This window comes from Squalius cephalus, assembly GCF_949319135.1.
Source record: "Squalius cephalus genome assembly, chromosome: 8".
Classification (NCBI taxonomy): Eukaryota; Metazoa; Chordata; class Actinopteri; order Cypriniformes; family Leuciscidae; genus Squalius; species Squalius cephalus.
The window spans coordinates 1063411-1081094 of NC_137129.1; the positions used below are offsets into that span (position 1 = coordinate 1063411).

General features: G+C 37.1%; 1 protein-coding gene across 1 annotated transcript; it reads left to right on the forward strand.

Moving 5' to 3' along the window:
• Positions 1–1088: 1088 nt before the first annotated feature.
• psmb2 (proteasome 20S subunit beta 2) lies at positions 1089–17341 on the forward strand. The gene is made up of 6 exons (XM_079878906.1): positions 1089–1315; positions 3012–3134; positions 3401–3471; positions 14959–15121; positions 15212–15261; positions 17164–17341. The coding sequence occupies exons 1-6, from the start codon at positions 1225–1227 to the stop codon at positions 17263–17265; spliced, it is 600 nt and encodes a 199-aa protein (XP_079735032.1). The 5' UTR covers positions 1089–1224; the 3' UTR covers positions 17266–17341.
• The last annotated feature ends 343 nt before the right edge of the window (positions 17342–17684 follow it).

The window sequence follows — 17684 nt, forward strand, 5'->3', positions numbered from 1 at the left end:
CCTCTAAACACAGAAGTATGGCAGGAACACTCCAGATGAAAGTAAATGATTAAAATAATTACAGGCGCACGAGCTGACGAGCCGGAGCGCGGGGTGGCCGCCGGACATTTGTCGGTAATTAGATAATTAATCTGAATGCAAATGATGAGTCCTAACGAAGCAGTCAGCCTGAACCATGTGACAACTAAACAGAGAAAGAGAAATACTTTCATCACATGGATGGATGCACTGTTTTCCATCTCGAAAGAGTCAAACGCTACAGTGACTCGTGTATAAGGATTTAGGTTTAATTTTATGAATTAAACAGTTCGTGAACATACTTTATCAGTAGACAAAAAATGAAATGGCCTGTTAAACATGAAAGTATGCAATCATTTTAAAGTCCCCCTGTGGTGAAAATCCAGCTTTTAATGTTGTTTATGTGTCTATGTGGTGTTTTTAATCTGCTTAAAACAAAGCATGTGTAAATTCATAAGTCGACAGCATTGCTGAGTATTTCCTCCTTAAAACTGCAGTGAACCAAAGACAGTCTCAAACACACGCTTTGAAATCGCTGGTGTTTCTGACGTCACAAACTACCTTGTAACCAATCAGATCAACGTGTGATCGTCAACCAGTGGATCTCTGAGCTGAGGGAGTGAGTGGAGGCGGGGCTCATTTGCATATTCATATAACCGCGCATACTAAATGAGGCGAGGGTGTCGAGTTACATTCAAGATATTTTAAGTCCAGTTTTTTAAGGAAAAACGTTTAAATATGTCATTGATCAAAGAAGTTTAGGGATTGACTACAGGGGGACTTAAAGATTTATGAATCTGAATTGCATTTAAAATTTCCATGCATTCTGGATTACATACATAAACTAATAAATGCATACATTTAATGAGTATTTGTCAATCATGCAGTAATGTTTTTTTCCCCATCTTGCTCTATTTTTTTATTTTTATTAAATGCTTGAAGAAAAGAAAAAGAACAACAAAAAAACATTAACAACAATGATCATCATTGTCATAACATAATACAAGAGTCTTTCAGTCCAAATTAAGTTGAAACAGGCCATGTGTGGCCAGAGCAGCTCGACGTCACGTGACAGGAACGCTCTGATGACGTCTGAACTGTGCGCCGCTGAGGAACTCCATCAGCTTTTGCTGTGTAATATCTGACAGAGCTGCACTGCGAGTCCACTTACTGAACAGAGTGTGTTTAATTAACTCAGTCTACAATATGGAATACTTGATCGGGATTCAGGGGCCGGACTTTGTTCTGGTCGCTGCAGATAATGTTGCCGCCAGCAGTATAATCCAGATGAAACACGGTGAGTTTGATGTAGGTTAGCATGTTAGCAGCTCACTAACGGCCAGACAGCAAGATAACACGTTATTCTAACTAATAAAAATGTTGCAGGCCACAATAATTAACCTCATTTCACTGTTTATTAATTTCTGTTCTACTTTCATCTGCATGTTTTCACCGCTTGTGAATGTGTGGCGACTGCTGAGAAGTGTTAGCCGTGCTAGCGTCTCTGTGCTAACTCAGTTTGTGCGTTGAACTGATTTACATATTCATATATTCAGATACAGGGTTCTCCGCGTATTAAACTCGGGTTAGACTACACTTATAACCTTTAACGGGAGCAACACGCCAGTCATTGCTGTGTGATTGTGCTCGAGAGTCAGTGGAGGATGAGTTCGCGATTCACATGTGAAAGTGAAAGTAAGAGCGCCATTATATGTGTGTGTGTGTGTGTGAGTATATATAAGTGAGTGTTTGAATGTGTGAGTGTGTGTGTATATAAGTGTGTGTGAGTGAGTGTATATAAGTGTGTGTGAGTGAGTGAGTGAGTGTGTGTGTGTATGCATGTTTCTGCCATAGAATAAAAAAGGTAATCTCAGTTTATCATCTCATAATTTTGACTCTTTTATTCTCTGAATCCCCAAATATAAACCAGAAAACAGTCAAATTAGTGTCACTGTTTTTTGTCTATAAAAACCTTACTTGATCAAATATATATATATGGGTCAATGACGTGACGGGTCATTTTTTTTGTCCAAAGGCCTTAATAATAATAATAAAAAAACAAATATATAACATCCAAAGTATGTAAGGTAGTACAACTTGATCTCTTTTACTGAATCCAAAAGGTTTTAATTATATTTTACTACATATGAAGGTATTTAAAGATTTTGAAGTGTCAAAATGTCATATAGTAAATATTTAAATGGAATAATATTGTTTTTAATAACTAAAGGAACTACAATAATACAAATATAAAGCAGATAAGGCTCTTTTTTTCTCCTTTCCCTGTGCAATGTTTTACTTGAATATGTTGGAGTGTTTAGAGTAGTCCAGTGATATTTTGTTTTAATATTTCTTCTGTGGTACACACTATATACTATCTCAACATCAATGTCAAATCAGTTTTTAACTTTCAAATCAGTGGTTAAAGCGAATGACTTTTTTGGTGACATTTTTTCCATCTTGTAAAAAATGACACAAAACAGTGTTAATTGATTGTACAAACCACAAAATCTTATTGTTAACACCTAGGTAAACTAAAAAAATATTTTCAAATATAGTTACGTATATCTCCATTCTATTTTTTTACACTTTTAAAAACCTTATTCGTCAATGACCCATATATAAAAAAATCTTTCATACATCTTATGAGAATTATGACTTTTTGGCAGATGTATACAGTGAAAATATACAGTCTTTTCTCTTGAAAAAATGGATCTTATTGTACAATAAAATGCCCTCAAGAACAGCATTTCCCTCCCTCTAATATCTCCTGCTTCTAACAAACGTTTGCGAATAGCAAATATCTCTCTGCATGGTGAACTAAAGGCTGTTTCGGCTCCTCCTGTAGCGGCAGGGTTATGATAGTACCGGAGAGACTGTACGTGTCCAAGACCACACATGCCTTGAAGAGTGAAACACGTCCTGCACAGATTCTTGAGATCCGGTCTAATGCGTCACACATGATGTTAATGTGCGCTGTGTTTGATCACCAGATTATGACAAGATGTTCAAGCTGAGCGAGAAGATCCTGCTCCTGTGTGTGGGTGAAGCCGGAGACACCGTACAGTTCGCAGAATACATCCAGAAAAATGTCCAGCTCTACAAAATGAGAAATGGTAAACATTAATATTTCTTATTTTTGTGTTGTACCTGTATAGAGCATCAGACTAAAGACTGAAATGAACTTTATTTCTACCAGAAATTCATGTCAATAATGTAAAAAACAACATTATTGACATAAATTTCTGGTAAAAATGAAATGAATTCAGTCTTTAATCCAGAAAAATTCTTATTTTGCATATTTTACTGTACTTTTTCTGTACTTTGTATCAAACCTCTGCTGTTTTCTGTATTGATCTGATTGATCTTCCTCTTCCATCAGGATACGAGCTCAGCCCGGCAGCGGCTGCAAACTTCACGAGGAAAAACCTGGCGGACTATCTGCGGAGTCGGGTGCGTGCGCTTTAATATCTAACATTCATTTATCAGTAGATGTGTCGCACATAATGTAGACCAGCGATTCCCAAACTGGGATTCATCTAGAATGGATCAAACCTCAAGATGCTTGTTAAATGAACAAACATTGCAAACGTGGAGTTTTTAAAGCTGATGTGATGTTGAAGAAACCTGTTAGAAAACAATTATTATATTTGCATTTTCTGCAAAAAAAATTATATGCACTATACACACGAGTGTTTAAAGGGTTACGGCGGTACGGCGGTGTTCTCTTGCTCACGCGGCTGCATTTATTTGATCATTTATTTGATCATTCCAATTTTATATTGGAAAATAATATATTTTAAAAAGTAATTTATTCCTGTCATGGCAAAGCAGTTTTTCTTTTTGGTCAGTTTTTTTTTATTTATTTTTTTATAATCATTCTAATATGCTGATTTGCTGCTCAAGAAACATTTTTACTTGCTGTATAATATGTTGAAAATGGTACATTTTGTCTGGATTATTTTATAGAAAGTTCCAAAGAACAGCATTTATTTGAAATAGAATATTTTGTTACATTATAAATGTCTTTACTGTCACTTTTGATCAGTTGAATGTATCTTTACAGTTTAAAAAAAAAGTACTATATAAAAGCTGAATGTTCAGCATCATTACGCCAGTCTTCAGTGTCACATGATCCTTCAGAAATCACTCTAATATGAGGATCTGATGATCAAGAAACATTTATGATTATCATCAGTGCAGATTTCAGTGGAAACAATACCATCCAAAGTTTGGGGTACATAAAATGTTTGTTTTTTTAAATTATCTAATTTTTAAAATGTAATAATTTAAATTAATTATTTTATTCAGCAAGGATGCATTAAATGGAACTTTTATTTTGAACTTTCTGTTTATCAAAGAATCCTGAAAACGTTATGTTTCTATATAAGAATCATTATTAATAATTGAGCACCGATAAATAATAAGCATCAAATCATCATATTAGAGTGATTTCTGAAGGATCATGTGACACTGAAGACTGGAGTAATGATGCTGAACATTCAGCTTTGATCACAGGAATAAATTACACTTTACTATATATTAACATAGAGAACAGCTATTTTTTATTCAATAATATTTCACCGTTTTACTGTATTTATGATCTAAAATAAACGCAGCCTTGGTGAGCAGAAGAGACTTCTTACTACAACATTTAAAAGATCGTACAGACGCCAAACCTTTAGACTTTTAGACAAAGATTATTATCTGAACGCAACCGGTGTAAAATGTTCTGAGAAACAGATGCCGACATGTTTTGAGTGTGTGTGTGTGATATCAAGGTCACAGAGGTCGTCGACACCTGCGCCTCCTTTGTAATGTGATCCTGCTTAAATGATACATTCCCCCAATGTGTGTGTGTGTGTGTGTGTGTGTAGAGTGCACCCATCTGTGTAAAAACGGGCTTGTCGCCATCCTGCCTCTTTTGTCTGCTAGTGTGTGTGTTAATTTGTTAGGAAGAGTGTAACTGCCTCCTGTCACAATAGCAGAGTGGAGAAAATGATTACAAAAACAATTAGAGCGAGTCCGGGGGGGGGGGAGAGGGGCGTCTCTGGGGCCGAGAAGTGCTACAAGTTCATAAATCTGCTCGTCTCTAAACACTCTCAGAGCGGGTCGGTGTAACGCTAATCAGGGCTTTCTTCTCTCGTGCTCTTCGGCCTTTTTTTCTCTTCCTCATCAGAATGGTACGAAACTTGGTGAAGGGTTTGGCACTTGCTGTGTGAACACACACACACACACACACACACACACACAAAAAAAATCATGGACATGATTCGAACAGGTTAAGTCAGCGGTCCCCAACCTTTTTTGCGCCACAGACCGGTTTAATATCAGACGATATTTTCACGGACCGGCCTTTAAGGTGTGGCGGATAAATACAACAAAATAAAATAATACGACCGGCATAAAAACTGTGGTATTTTTTAAATATAATAATAAACGTGAATCCAATGTGTAGGCTTACTCGCAATTTTATTATCAGTGTACTCATAACATCGCGCCTAAAGACAACTGAGAAAGCCTGAACACAAACAAAATGCCCCCCAAAAGAAAAAAATCTCCATGTTTTCGGTGCTGATGCGATGTAAGGGTGGCGCTGCTAATAAAGCACCTAAAAGCTGTCACAAAGAACCAGCAAAATTAATGATTATGAATATGTAAAATATATTTGTTTAATAATAAACAAGTGTTTTCTGTGCAAAGATGAAGTTGACGATGCTGACTCGATCTTCGCAGTAGGCCTAGTGAACGCGCCAGAGAGAAATGCACATTTCATACGGATTACATAAGCAGAGAACAGTCAGTTTTCTTTCGTTTTGAATTGTTCTGTTTAAAAGTGGACATTTCAAGCTTTCTATGTCTCAGGTCTGTGAGGCGAGTAGGCTACCTTATTACTGAGTTTCGGTTAATTTATGAGATCGCCTCCGTGTCGTGATTAAATATTTTCTACTATATTTACTTATTAAATCCAGGCAATTGGTTGATGAAACATTGATTAAAATTAAGATACAATTAATACAAAACAAAATTAAATTTAAAGACAGGCTTTTTGCTTTCTGTTTGAGGTCTCTGTGAAAGTTTTAAAGCAGTCTTTTAGTGCCGCTTTCAGAGTGCTCACGTCCGTAACGGAGAACTGTCCCGTCCGTAATTATTATTATTTTTTTGTGAAATAGGCTACATTTCTAAATAAATGCGACTTATAGTCCAGTGCGACCAGTCCAGGCTATATATGTTTTTTCTTCTTCATGACGCATTTTTTGACTGATGCGACTTATACTAGTCCGGAGCGATTTATAGTCCGGAAAATACGTTAAGTTTTATATTCTTTCTGTGCGGCCCGGTACCAAATGTCCCACGGACTGGTACCGGTCCGCGGCCCGGGGGTTGGGGACCTCTGGGTTAAATGGTCCTGAAAAAATAGTCACACTTGTGGACAAAAATGAGCGCATTGGAACTTAATGAGAGATGAATTTTCTCTAGTGGAAGTGTTTGGTACTGCAGCCAAACACACTCTCACTGAAACACACACTCACTGAAACACACTCTCACTGAAACACACTTTCACTGAAACACACACTCACTCTCACTGAAACACACACTCACTGAAACACACACACACTCTCACTGAAACACACACTCACTGAAACACACACACACTCTCACTGAAACACACACTCACTAAACGCTCATTTTCATCCAAACCCTGACCTCAAATTTTAAACACAACTTGTTTAGATTTATGGCTTTGAATTTCTCACAGTTTTAGAGTAAACATTTTTTTTTGAAAATATATATTTCATATAAAAGTTTAAAATGGTATTTTAGCAAAATTTTCATAACAAAAAACGTAAAATTCTGTAACTTTTTAAAAAAAACTTCTTTCACTTCATCAATAATCTGCCGAGTGTCGTCTTTAAAAAGAGATCAAACTTCAGTCCGTCGCTCTAAAGCGTTCGAGATTTACCACAGTTAAACTTTCAGGTCTATGCTCAAAAAGTGAATAAATGGATTATAAATACAGCGTAAATATTTTTAAGTACCATAAAATCCCTTAAAAATACAAAAAATGAAACATTATCGGACTAAAATATAGTGCATTAATTTCATAAAAATAAAAATTTCGGTAATTTTTGACCGACACGCGAAGAGCACCAGATTGTTAAAGTAAGCATTATGGCTAGTAGTACAAGCTTGCGTATTATTTAGCCCGCGGTGAAACCCTTCGGGACGTTTAAATGAGAGCGATGTCGTGAACCAGGTTTCTAAAAAAACAACTGGGCCTTTGGGGCTTCCCTGGAGCGGCTCCTCAGACGGATCTTCACGGAGAGAGAGAGACGGCAGATGCTCGGATAAACTCCGGCGCTCACTTCTGAACCGGCGCTTTGCAGCCAAACACACACTCTCTGTGGCTGCTTTATGTGTGGTGCTTTACTTTAACCGTCCAACAGCCCCTCTAGCTCTCATTCAGAACGGTCCAGCAACAGTTTGCTATCGTTGGCACACATGAAGCATTATTGGCCGCCCAACACACTGGCACAAATAATTACTGGTGCCATATTGCGAGGCATTCCCCTGTTCCGCTACAGATGAACAATTAATACGGCAGATTGGGCAGAGATGCCAAAGAGGAGAGCGTGTCCTGGGGCGAAGAGAGAGGAACAGAAGAGAAGATGAAAGCTGAATTACACACTGTTGTCAGTCTCTTTACTAAGCTAGATTGTTTAACTGGGACTCAGGTGAGATTTCGTGGTGTGTTAAGCGAAGCTCACGTGACAGGTGTTGAGTTTAAGCACAGGGGTGGAGGACGCTCAGGGGAATATCCTACAAACTCAAATCTCAAAACTCAAATCTACACCCGCCCTGCTGGGAGCGAAGCACATCGCACAGGTGAGCTTCTCATATCGCACAGGTGATCCTCTCTGGGGGGTGTTTACTTACGCAAGCGGCCCGCCGAGAGCAGGGCGGCCCAGATCAGATTAGAGCCTCTCAGGCGAGTTCAGGTGGAGCTGCTGTAGTCTCACACTGGACGCCATGATGTACATTTGCTTGGAAATACAGCTTCCAAAACTATAAATGCCAATAAAGAACCTGTGTAATGAACACAAATGAAGACCCTGGAGTGAAATGTGCACCGTTTCATTTGTGCTGCGCCAAACAGGATTGCGTTAACAACAAATGTGGACATTTTCTTAAGAAAGTGGGAGTGTAAAAATGTTTAGTTTAATTTTAGCATTTAAAAAAAAATTAAAAATTTAGCTTTATTATTATTTTGTATCAATTTTTTTAAAAATTTGTTTTAATTAAATGTTTTATTTATTTATTTTATTAAATTTTGGTAATTTTGTTGTGCGTCTGTCTTTTTTCATTTTTTATTTTTTTTAATGTCTATATAGTTCATATATGCATTTATTTCAGTTAAACTAAAAGAAAATATGAAATGTTGCTTTGGAAACTAGTATTTTTCACATTTTGTTTGTTAATGTTCATTTAATTTCAAGTAATGTAAATGTTTTTTATGGTTTTAGTTTCAGTTCTCCGTGCTTGAGGTGTTTTTTAGCATTTAAAAAAGATACATTTTTATAAATATTTTGTATCAGTTTTTATTTTTATATTTTTCGTTTTTATTTTAAAGTTTTAGTAATTTTGTTGTGCGGGTTTTTTTTGTGTCATTTTCTTAATTTTTATATATTTCATATACATTTTTAGTTCAGTTTAAATTATTTTAGGATATAAAGTTATACTAAATGAAAATAAGAAATGTTGCTTTGGAAACTAGTATTTTTCATATTTTATTTCAAGTAACGGAAATGTTTTTTATGTTTTTTGTTTGTTTTAGTTAACTAATAACCCTGGGATCACCCTACTTTTGTTCTTTTTCTTAATATAAAGTTAAATCATTATTAAAGAAAAATCAGCAGTCAGTAATAAACCAAGAACAAATAATCAAATTACAAGCAATATCACAATTAAATACAGTAGAAGATACGAATGAAATAAAGTGCTTCTTAAGTATGTTTTTCAGGTTGATGCGCTTTAAGTAATCCAATATAAATAGCATTGCATAATCTGTATAAATTAAACAGATTATTCCTTATTTAAGTTATTCAGTCAAGTGATTTTTTTTCTTCATCTTTTGTTGTTTGATTAACTTTAAAAACGGCAGCAGGATTATTAGGCTGCTGTCTCTTTAAGAGCGAATGCACAGATCTAATACACTGATACTGATACACACGCCTTTACTTTCTCAACTGTTTACATTCACTTAAGACACAACCGACTGTTTACGAGAGAGGCATTGTTCTTTACATAATGTGTGAATTTGTGCGTTCAAGCGCAGGAAGATGTAAAGGAGAGCTCAGTTTAGTGTTCGCGACTTTCTGGGCGCTCACTTTGATGTTGAATATTGTATATATTCGATTGAGTTTTTAAATGGGCATGCAGTGTCCGGAGTGTTGTTCAAGTTTTACGTTCATGTTCTCGCAATATTGCATTGTTAGAATTCATAAAATTGTTACGGCCATCTGGCGATTATTACCCTCATTTGGCGCTTGACTAGTGTTCATTTTAGGCCCTGCTCGTATATACGTCGCAATGGAGAAGAAAAGACTAGCGCAACTCCCGTTTCATTCTGACTTTAAGTGTTGAGCATGAAGTTGACAAACTCACACTGTTTGAGAAGTCCTACGAATGTCTTAGTCTTTATTAGAGATGCGATATATCGACCACCATATCGGTATCGGACGGTGTATGATCATTGGTGATGTTATCGTTATCAGCCTGATAAGAAAATAGGGCAGTTCATTTAATTAAATTAAACTGATAAATAATGTATTATTTCCTTCAGCTGTCATATCGGCTACAGAAAATTATAATGAGAACATCATAATTGTGTTTGGGACACGGCTTTTAATGGCGAGACTTTTGTTTTTGTAATCAGGCTCTCAAAAATGATATAAAATTTGTATTTAGGTTTATCGGCCAATATATCGGTTATCGGCTTTCAAATATGAAGAGTTATCGGTACCAGCCAAAATGTTCATATCGGTGCATGCCTAGTCTTTATGCATTTAATAATCATAAAAATGACACTTCAGCTTCACCTTTAAATCCCCCCCGGAATGACAAAATTGAGCTCTCTCTCTCCGAGAGCTGTGGAGACGGGAGACGGGGGGAAGCGAAGGTAGTTTGAGAGTTTAGAGAGCGAGCGCGAGCAGGATCGAGGACTAGCAGAAGTTTTAATGAGAGCTGGCAGAGCTCCAGGGCATCGGGGCGAGCGAGAGGAGGTGCTCGTGGCAGCGGGGGTGCAGATGATCACAGTCACACTGATGGTGACACCAGCGACCCCCCCCCCCCCCCCCCCAGACCCATACACACACACACACACACACACACACCTCACCCCCCGTTCTCTGTTTCACACCCTTCCTCTCTCTCTCTCTCTCTCTCTCTCTCCCTCTCTCTCTCTCTCTCTCTCTCTCTCTCTCTCTCTCTCTCTCTCTCTCTCTCTCTCCTCTCCTCTCCTCCATCTCTTTCTCTCTCTCCCTCCATCTAACCCTGTTGAAGTTAAAGTTTGGGGTTTTCGACAAGATTCTGTGCTCAATTTGTTTTTCTTTTAGTATTTTCCCCCTAGGTCTAGTTGTGCTACTTTCTGTTTTTTCTCCCCCTCATAATAAAATAGACTCAGATCAGTATTATTACATCATGTCCTAACCAGACGCGATGCAATCAGATTCCAGCAACAAGCAATTTGACTGTCCACACTAGACATGAGACACGAGTCAAAATCACAGCCAATCAGAAGAGGGTGTGGGCGGAGTCTCTGCAAGCGCCCTGCACTCGCAACCAAATCAATCCAAAATCAAAGCCAATCAGAAGAGAGTGTGGGTGGAGTCTCTCTGCAAACTTGCACTCACAGCCAAATGGATAAGCACATGTTAAAATGTTGTAATATTTATGAATTTGATTATTAATTAAAAATAGAAACTTGACTGAGTGACAAACAATCTCAGTCATAAAATACGTTTGTTTCTTCACAGTTTAAACATTCCTGTTTCTTTTCAGTTCTTTTCAGGCTCTGATGTCTTCAGTACGGCTGTAAATGATAGACAGACTCGCATTAGATGCTTTTAGCATTAAATAAAGCACGTAATCAGGAAAAGAGGCTTATCGCGTGTGGCGTCTGGTTTGATAAAGCTGAATAATGCACAGTCACAGAATATGCCCTCCGGGCGATTCAGGACCGCACGTCAGGAATGACCAGCTCTCACACAGTGTGCAATAGTTCTTGCAAGCATTCATTACTTCTGCATTAAATCATTACATTGTTTCAATTAATAAATGTTTCGCTAACTGTGATTTTGTATATGTACATTTCTGAAATGCATAACAGTTTCCTCTGATATCAGATCACTAATGAAGCTTGTTTCCGCCACAGAATAAAACATTTTAAAAGTTAATTGCGACTTTTTATCTCACAATTCTGACTTTATTTCTCAGAATTGCGAGATATAAAGTCAGAATTGCGTTAAATAAAGTCGCAATTGCGTGTTATAAAGTCAGAATTCTGACTTTAACACACAATTGCGATAATTTGGCGACCTTGAGTGTCCAGAAAGGCGCCAAATAAATAAAATTTATTATTATTTATTATTATTATTATTATTATTATTATTATAATTGCGAGTTTATATCTCGCAATTCTGACATCTTTTCTCACAATTGTGAGATATGAAGTCCAATTCTAAGGAAAAAAAAGACGGACTTTTTTTTTTTTTTTTTACCTCAGAATAGTTTATATCTCAATTCTGACTTTATAACACGCAATTGCGACTTTATATCATGCAATTCTGACTTTATAACACACAATTGCGACTTTATATCTCCCAATTGTCTTTATTTCTCAGAATTGCAACTTTATATCTCGCAATTGCGACTTTATTTCTCAGAATTGCGACTTTATATCTCGCAATTGTGACTTTATTTCTCAGAATTGTGACTTTATATCTCCCAATTGTGACTTTATTTATCAGAATTGCAACTTTATATCTCGCAATTGCGACTTTATTTCTCAGAATTGCGACTTTATTTCTCAGAATTGTGACTTTATATCTCCCAATTGCGACTTTATTTCTCAGAATTGCGACTTTATATCTCTCAATTGCGACTTTATTTCTCAGAATTGCGACTTTATATCTCGCAATTGCGACTTTATTTCTCAGAATTGCGACTTTATTTCTCAGAATTGTGACTTTATATCTCGCAATTGTGACTTTATTTCTCAGAATTGTGACTTTATATCTCGCAATTGACTTTATTTCTCAAAATTGTGACTTTATATCTCTCAATTGCGACTTTATTTCTCAGAATTGCGACTTTATATCTCCCAATTGCGACTTTATTTCTCAGAATTGTGACTTTATATCTCGCAATTGTGACTTTATTTCTCAGAATTGTGACTTTATATCTCGCAATTGCGACTATTTCTCAGAATTGTGACTTTATATCTCGCAATTGCGACTATTTCTCAGAATTGCGACTTTATATCTCCCAATTGCGACTATTTCTCAGAATTGCGACTTTATATCTCGCAATTGCGACTTTATTTCTCAGAATTGTGACTTTATTTCTCAGAATTGTGACTTTATATCTCGCAATTGTGACTTTATTTCTCAGAATTGTGACTTTATATCTCGCAATTGTGACTATTTCTCAGAATTGTGACTTTATATCTCGCAATTGACTTTATTTCTCAAAATTGCGACTTTATATCTCTCAATTGCGACTTTATTTCTCAGAATTGTGACTTTATATCTCCCAATTGCGACTTTATTTCTCAGAATTGTGACTTTATATCTCCCAATTGCGACTATTTCTCAGAATTGCGACTTTATATCTCGCAATTGCGACTTTATTTCTCAGAATTGTGACTTTATTTCTCAGAATTGTGACTTTATATCTCAGAATTGTGACTTTATATCTCGCAATTGTGACTTTATTTCTCAGAATTGTGACTTTATATCTCGCAATTGTGACTTTATTTCTCAGAATTGTGACTTTATATCTCGCAATTGTGACTATTTCTCAAAATTGTGACTTTATATCTCTCAATTGCGACTTTATTTCTCAGAATTGCGACTTTATATCTCCCAATTGCGACTTTATTTCTCAGAATTGTGACTTTATATCTCCCAATTGCGACTTTATTTCTCAGAATTGTGACTTTATATCTCGCAATTGCGACTTTATTTCTCAGAATTGCGACTTTATTTCTCAGAATTGTGACTTTATATCTCTCAATTGCGACTTTATTTCTCAGAATTGTGACTTTATATCTCGCAATTGTGACTATTTCTCAGAATTGTGACTTTATATCTCGCAATTGACTTTATTTCTCAAAATTGTGATGTTATATCTCTCAATTGCGACTTTATTTCTCAGAATTGCGACTTTATATCTCCCAATTGCGACTTTATTTCTCAGAATTGTGACTTTATATCTCGCAATTGTGACTTTATTTCTCAGAATTGACTTTATATCTCGCAATTGCGACTATTTCTCAGAATTGCGACTTTATATCTCGCAATTGCGACTTTATTTCTCAGAATTGTGACTTTATTTCTCAGAATTGTGACTTTATATCTCGCAATTGACTTTATTTCTCAAAATTGTGACTTTATATCTCCCAATTGCGACTTTATTTCTCAGAATTGTGACTTTATATCCTGCAATTGTGACTTTATTTCTCAGAATTGTGACTTTATATCTCGCAATTGCGACTATTTCTCAGAATTGCGACTTTATATCTCCCAATTGCGACTATTTCTCAGAATTGCGACTTTATATCTCGCAATTGCGACTTTATTTCTCAGAATTGTGACTTTATTTCTCAGAATTGTGACTTTATATCTCGCAATTGTGACTATTTCTCAGAATTGTGACTTTATATCTCGCAATTGCGACTTTATTTCTCAGAATTGTGACTTTATATCTCGCAATTGACTTTATTTCTCAAAATTGTGACTATATCTCTCAATTGCGACTTTATTTCTCAGAATTGTGACTTTATATCTCGCAATTGCGACTTTATTTCTCAGAATTGCGACTTTATATCTCGCAATTGTGACTTTATTTCTCAGAATTCTGACTTTATATCTCGCAATTTTGACTTTATTTCTCAGAATTGTGACTTTATATCTCGCAATTGCGACTTTATTTCTCAGAATTGCGACTTTATATCTCGCAATTGTGACTATTTCTCAGAATTGTGACTTTATATCTCGCAATTGTGACTTTATTTCTCAGAATTGTGACTTTATATCTCGCAATTGCGACTTTATATCTCCCAATTGCGACTTTATTTCTCAGAATTGTGACTTTATATCTCGCAATTGTGACTTTATTTCTCAGAATTGTGACTTTATATCTCGCAATTGCGACTTTATTTCTCAGAATTGCGACTTTATATCTCGCAATTGCGACTTTATTTCTCAGAATTGTGACTTTATATCTCGCAATTGTGACTTTTTCTCAGAATTGCGACTTTATATCTCGCAATTGCGACTTTATTTCTCAGAATTGTGACTTTATATCTCGCAATTGTGACTTTATTTCTCAGAATTGCGACTTTATATCTCGCAATTGTGACTTTATTTCTCAGAATTGTGACTTTATATCTCCCAATTGTGACTTTATTTCTCAGAATTGCAACTTTATTTCTCACAATTCTGACTTGATATATCGCAATTGTGAGAAAAAAAGTCAGAATTGTGAGATAAAAAGTCGCTAATATTATTTATTTATTATTCAGTGGCGGAAACAAGCTTCCATAGATCTCTGTACGCTGTAATGTGGACTCATGCACTTCCGGTGAACGATGAGTGTTGTGAAAGCGCTGTACTAATACAGTAAATGTGAACTGAACCGTGATGTCTCGTCTCTCAGACTCCGTATCATGTGAACCTGCTGCTGGCCGGCTACGACGAGGCCGACGGGCCCGGACTGTACTATATGGATCATCTGTCGGCTCTGGCTAAAGCTCCGTTCGCCGCTCACGGGTACGGCGCCTTCCTCACGCTCTCCATCCTCGACCGATACTACAGACCCGGTGAGCACACACACATCATCATCATCACGGTTCTTCCTCATCATCAGCTCATCTGCTGATGTCTAACCCAGTGTTTCTGTTGTTCTGCAGATCTGACCCGTGAGGAAGCCGTGGATCTGCTCAAGAAGTGTTTAGAGGAGGTACGGTGTTCATACGCGCGTTTCAGGAGTGATGGTTATTATTGTTCGTAATTACAGTCCAAATTTATCCCATTAAAACTGCATAGATTTGCACTGCAGGTACGTTTGAAAGTGCAATATTTGATCAAATCTACAGTAAAAATAGTAAAATATTATTCCAGTGTAAATCATCTGTTCTCTATATGAATATACAGTAAAGTGTAATTTATTCCTGTGATCAAAGCTGAATGTTCAGCATCATTACTCCAGTCTTCAGTGTCACATGATCCTTCAGAAATCACTCTAATATGAGGATTTGATGATCAACAAACATTTATGATTATTATCAGTGTTGAACACAGCTGCTGCTTCATAATTGTGTGGAGAAGTTCAAAAGAACAGTGTTTATTTGAAGTAGAAATCTATAATGTAACATTATAAAACCTTTAATGCGTCGTTACGGAATAAAAGTGTTAATGTAAGACCCCAGTGTTTCTACAGTCGTGGAGAACCTCTCTAATGTCCTGGAGAACCTCTCTAATGTTCTGGAGAACCTCTCTAATGTTCTGGAGAACCTCTCTAATGTCCTGGAGAACCTCTCTAAGAGAACCTCTCTAATGTCCTGGAGAACCTCTCTAATGTTCTGGAGAACCTCTCTAATGTCCTGGAGAACCTCTCTAATGTTCTGAGCCCGGTTTCCCGATAACGCTCACTCTTAGCGCGCTAAGAAAGCTCGAAAGATATATCTTACCAAAGTTGTTTATGTTCCTAAGTGTGTTCCCCGAACCATACCTTAGGAAGCTGCTTAAGATAAACCTTCTTACGTGCGGCGTTACCCGGTGCTGTCCGTGGCGATGGTGCTGAATCTGCTGATATCGATGACTCGAGAATCAATTATTCTCTCGTGCAGGGGCTGTTTATGTGAGAAAGCGGTGATCTTTATAAATGAAGCACTTCAGAAATAGTTGAAATTGCATTTATTAGGACTCATGGGATATTATAAAAAATAATCCAAACTATAATAGCCTATAATAGCCTAGCCTACATATTTTAAAATTGTATCATATATTGCTGCCACAATAACCTTTTCAAAAATGTTACGTGCTTTCTTCTCTTTCCCATTTTTGTTCGCTGAGGTGGAGCTGCGATGAAATATTGTTCTTGTAAATACTTTCCAGCATTTCAGTAATAAAAGTTTACGTCATGTACGGTGCTCGGCAGTGATCAAAAAGGATTTAAAATTACCACACGACCTGTTTGTCAAAAAACAGAAGGTACTAATTTGGCCAGGGATTTTTACGCGGGTTGGGTGAGAAAAACACTGATATTATGGATTCGGACGGCACTAAAATCACCGACTCACCCCTATAAATGTTTAAAATACCGGACGAGCCCATGAGAAACAATATTAGCGTCCAAATAGGACTTAACTGACAGTAGCCTATGCTTTCACTGGCCTACTAATTTTAATTAAATTAATAATATTGTATAATAATATAATTAAAAATCTAACAACAATCAGTGTAATGACAATTTTATTCTTTTCATGAAAACACTTGAATTAGCCTAATTTAATACTGTCTGGGTGTATTAAAACTTCAGAATTATATTCGTATAGACCTGCAACAGTGATAAGGTAAAGCTAAGAGTGGTCCAGACCAACCTTACGAAAGTGTGACTTACAGAGATATACTTAGCGAACGAACGTTTCGGGAACCGTCCCATAAGGTTAAGAGAGAGGTTAAGGAATAGGTTAAGAACTACTTAGAGATAAGAACGCTTTGGGAAACCGGGCCCTGGAGACCCTCTCTAATGTTCTGGAGACCCTCTCAGATGTTCCTGAGGAACTGATGAGTCCTCGTGTGTGTCGGTGTGTTACTCGAACCCCTTCTGAACCGTTCTGATCACGTGTTTCTCCAACAGCTCAACAAGCGCTTCATCCTGAACCTCCCTTCCTTCACCGTCCGCTTGATCGACAAAGACGGGATCCACGACATGGAGAAGCTTCCGGTCGGCGCCAAATGAGCATCCGCTGTTATTCCACATCTTTTGTACTATTAATGTATCCTGTGCTCTAATAAAAACATTAATAATATGCTCTGCTATTCGTATGAAATCATTTCTTGGTTTCTGCACGCTGTGTTTCTGTGCGTCTGTCTTTGGATGTGTACTTGTCTCCTCACTGCTTTGTACACAAGTGTTTTTGCACTTGTGTGTGTGTGTGTGTGTGTGTGTCTCTCTCCTCCATAGACAGGTGATTAATAAACATTAAACAATCCCTCTCTCCTGAACACACCGGAATCTGAAGGGACGAGCAGCATATGTTCGCCTGCAGGCAGAGAGAGACGCAGAGAGAACCTGCTGAGTGTCAGAGCGGAGGTGTGTGTGTGTGTGTGAGCCGGCAGGGGGGCAGGTACGGAGACGTCGGGCCCCTGAGCAGATGA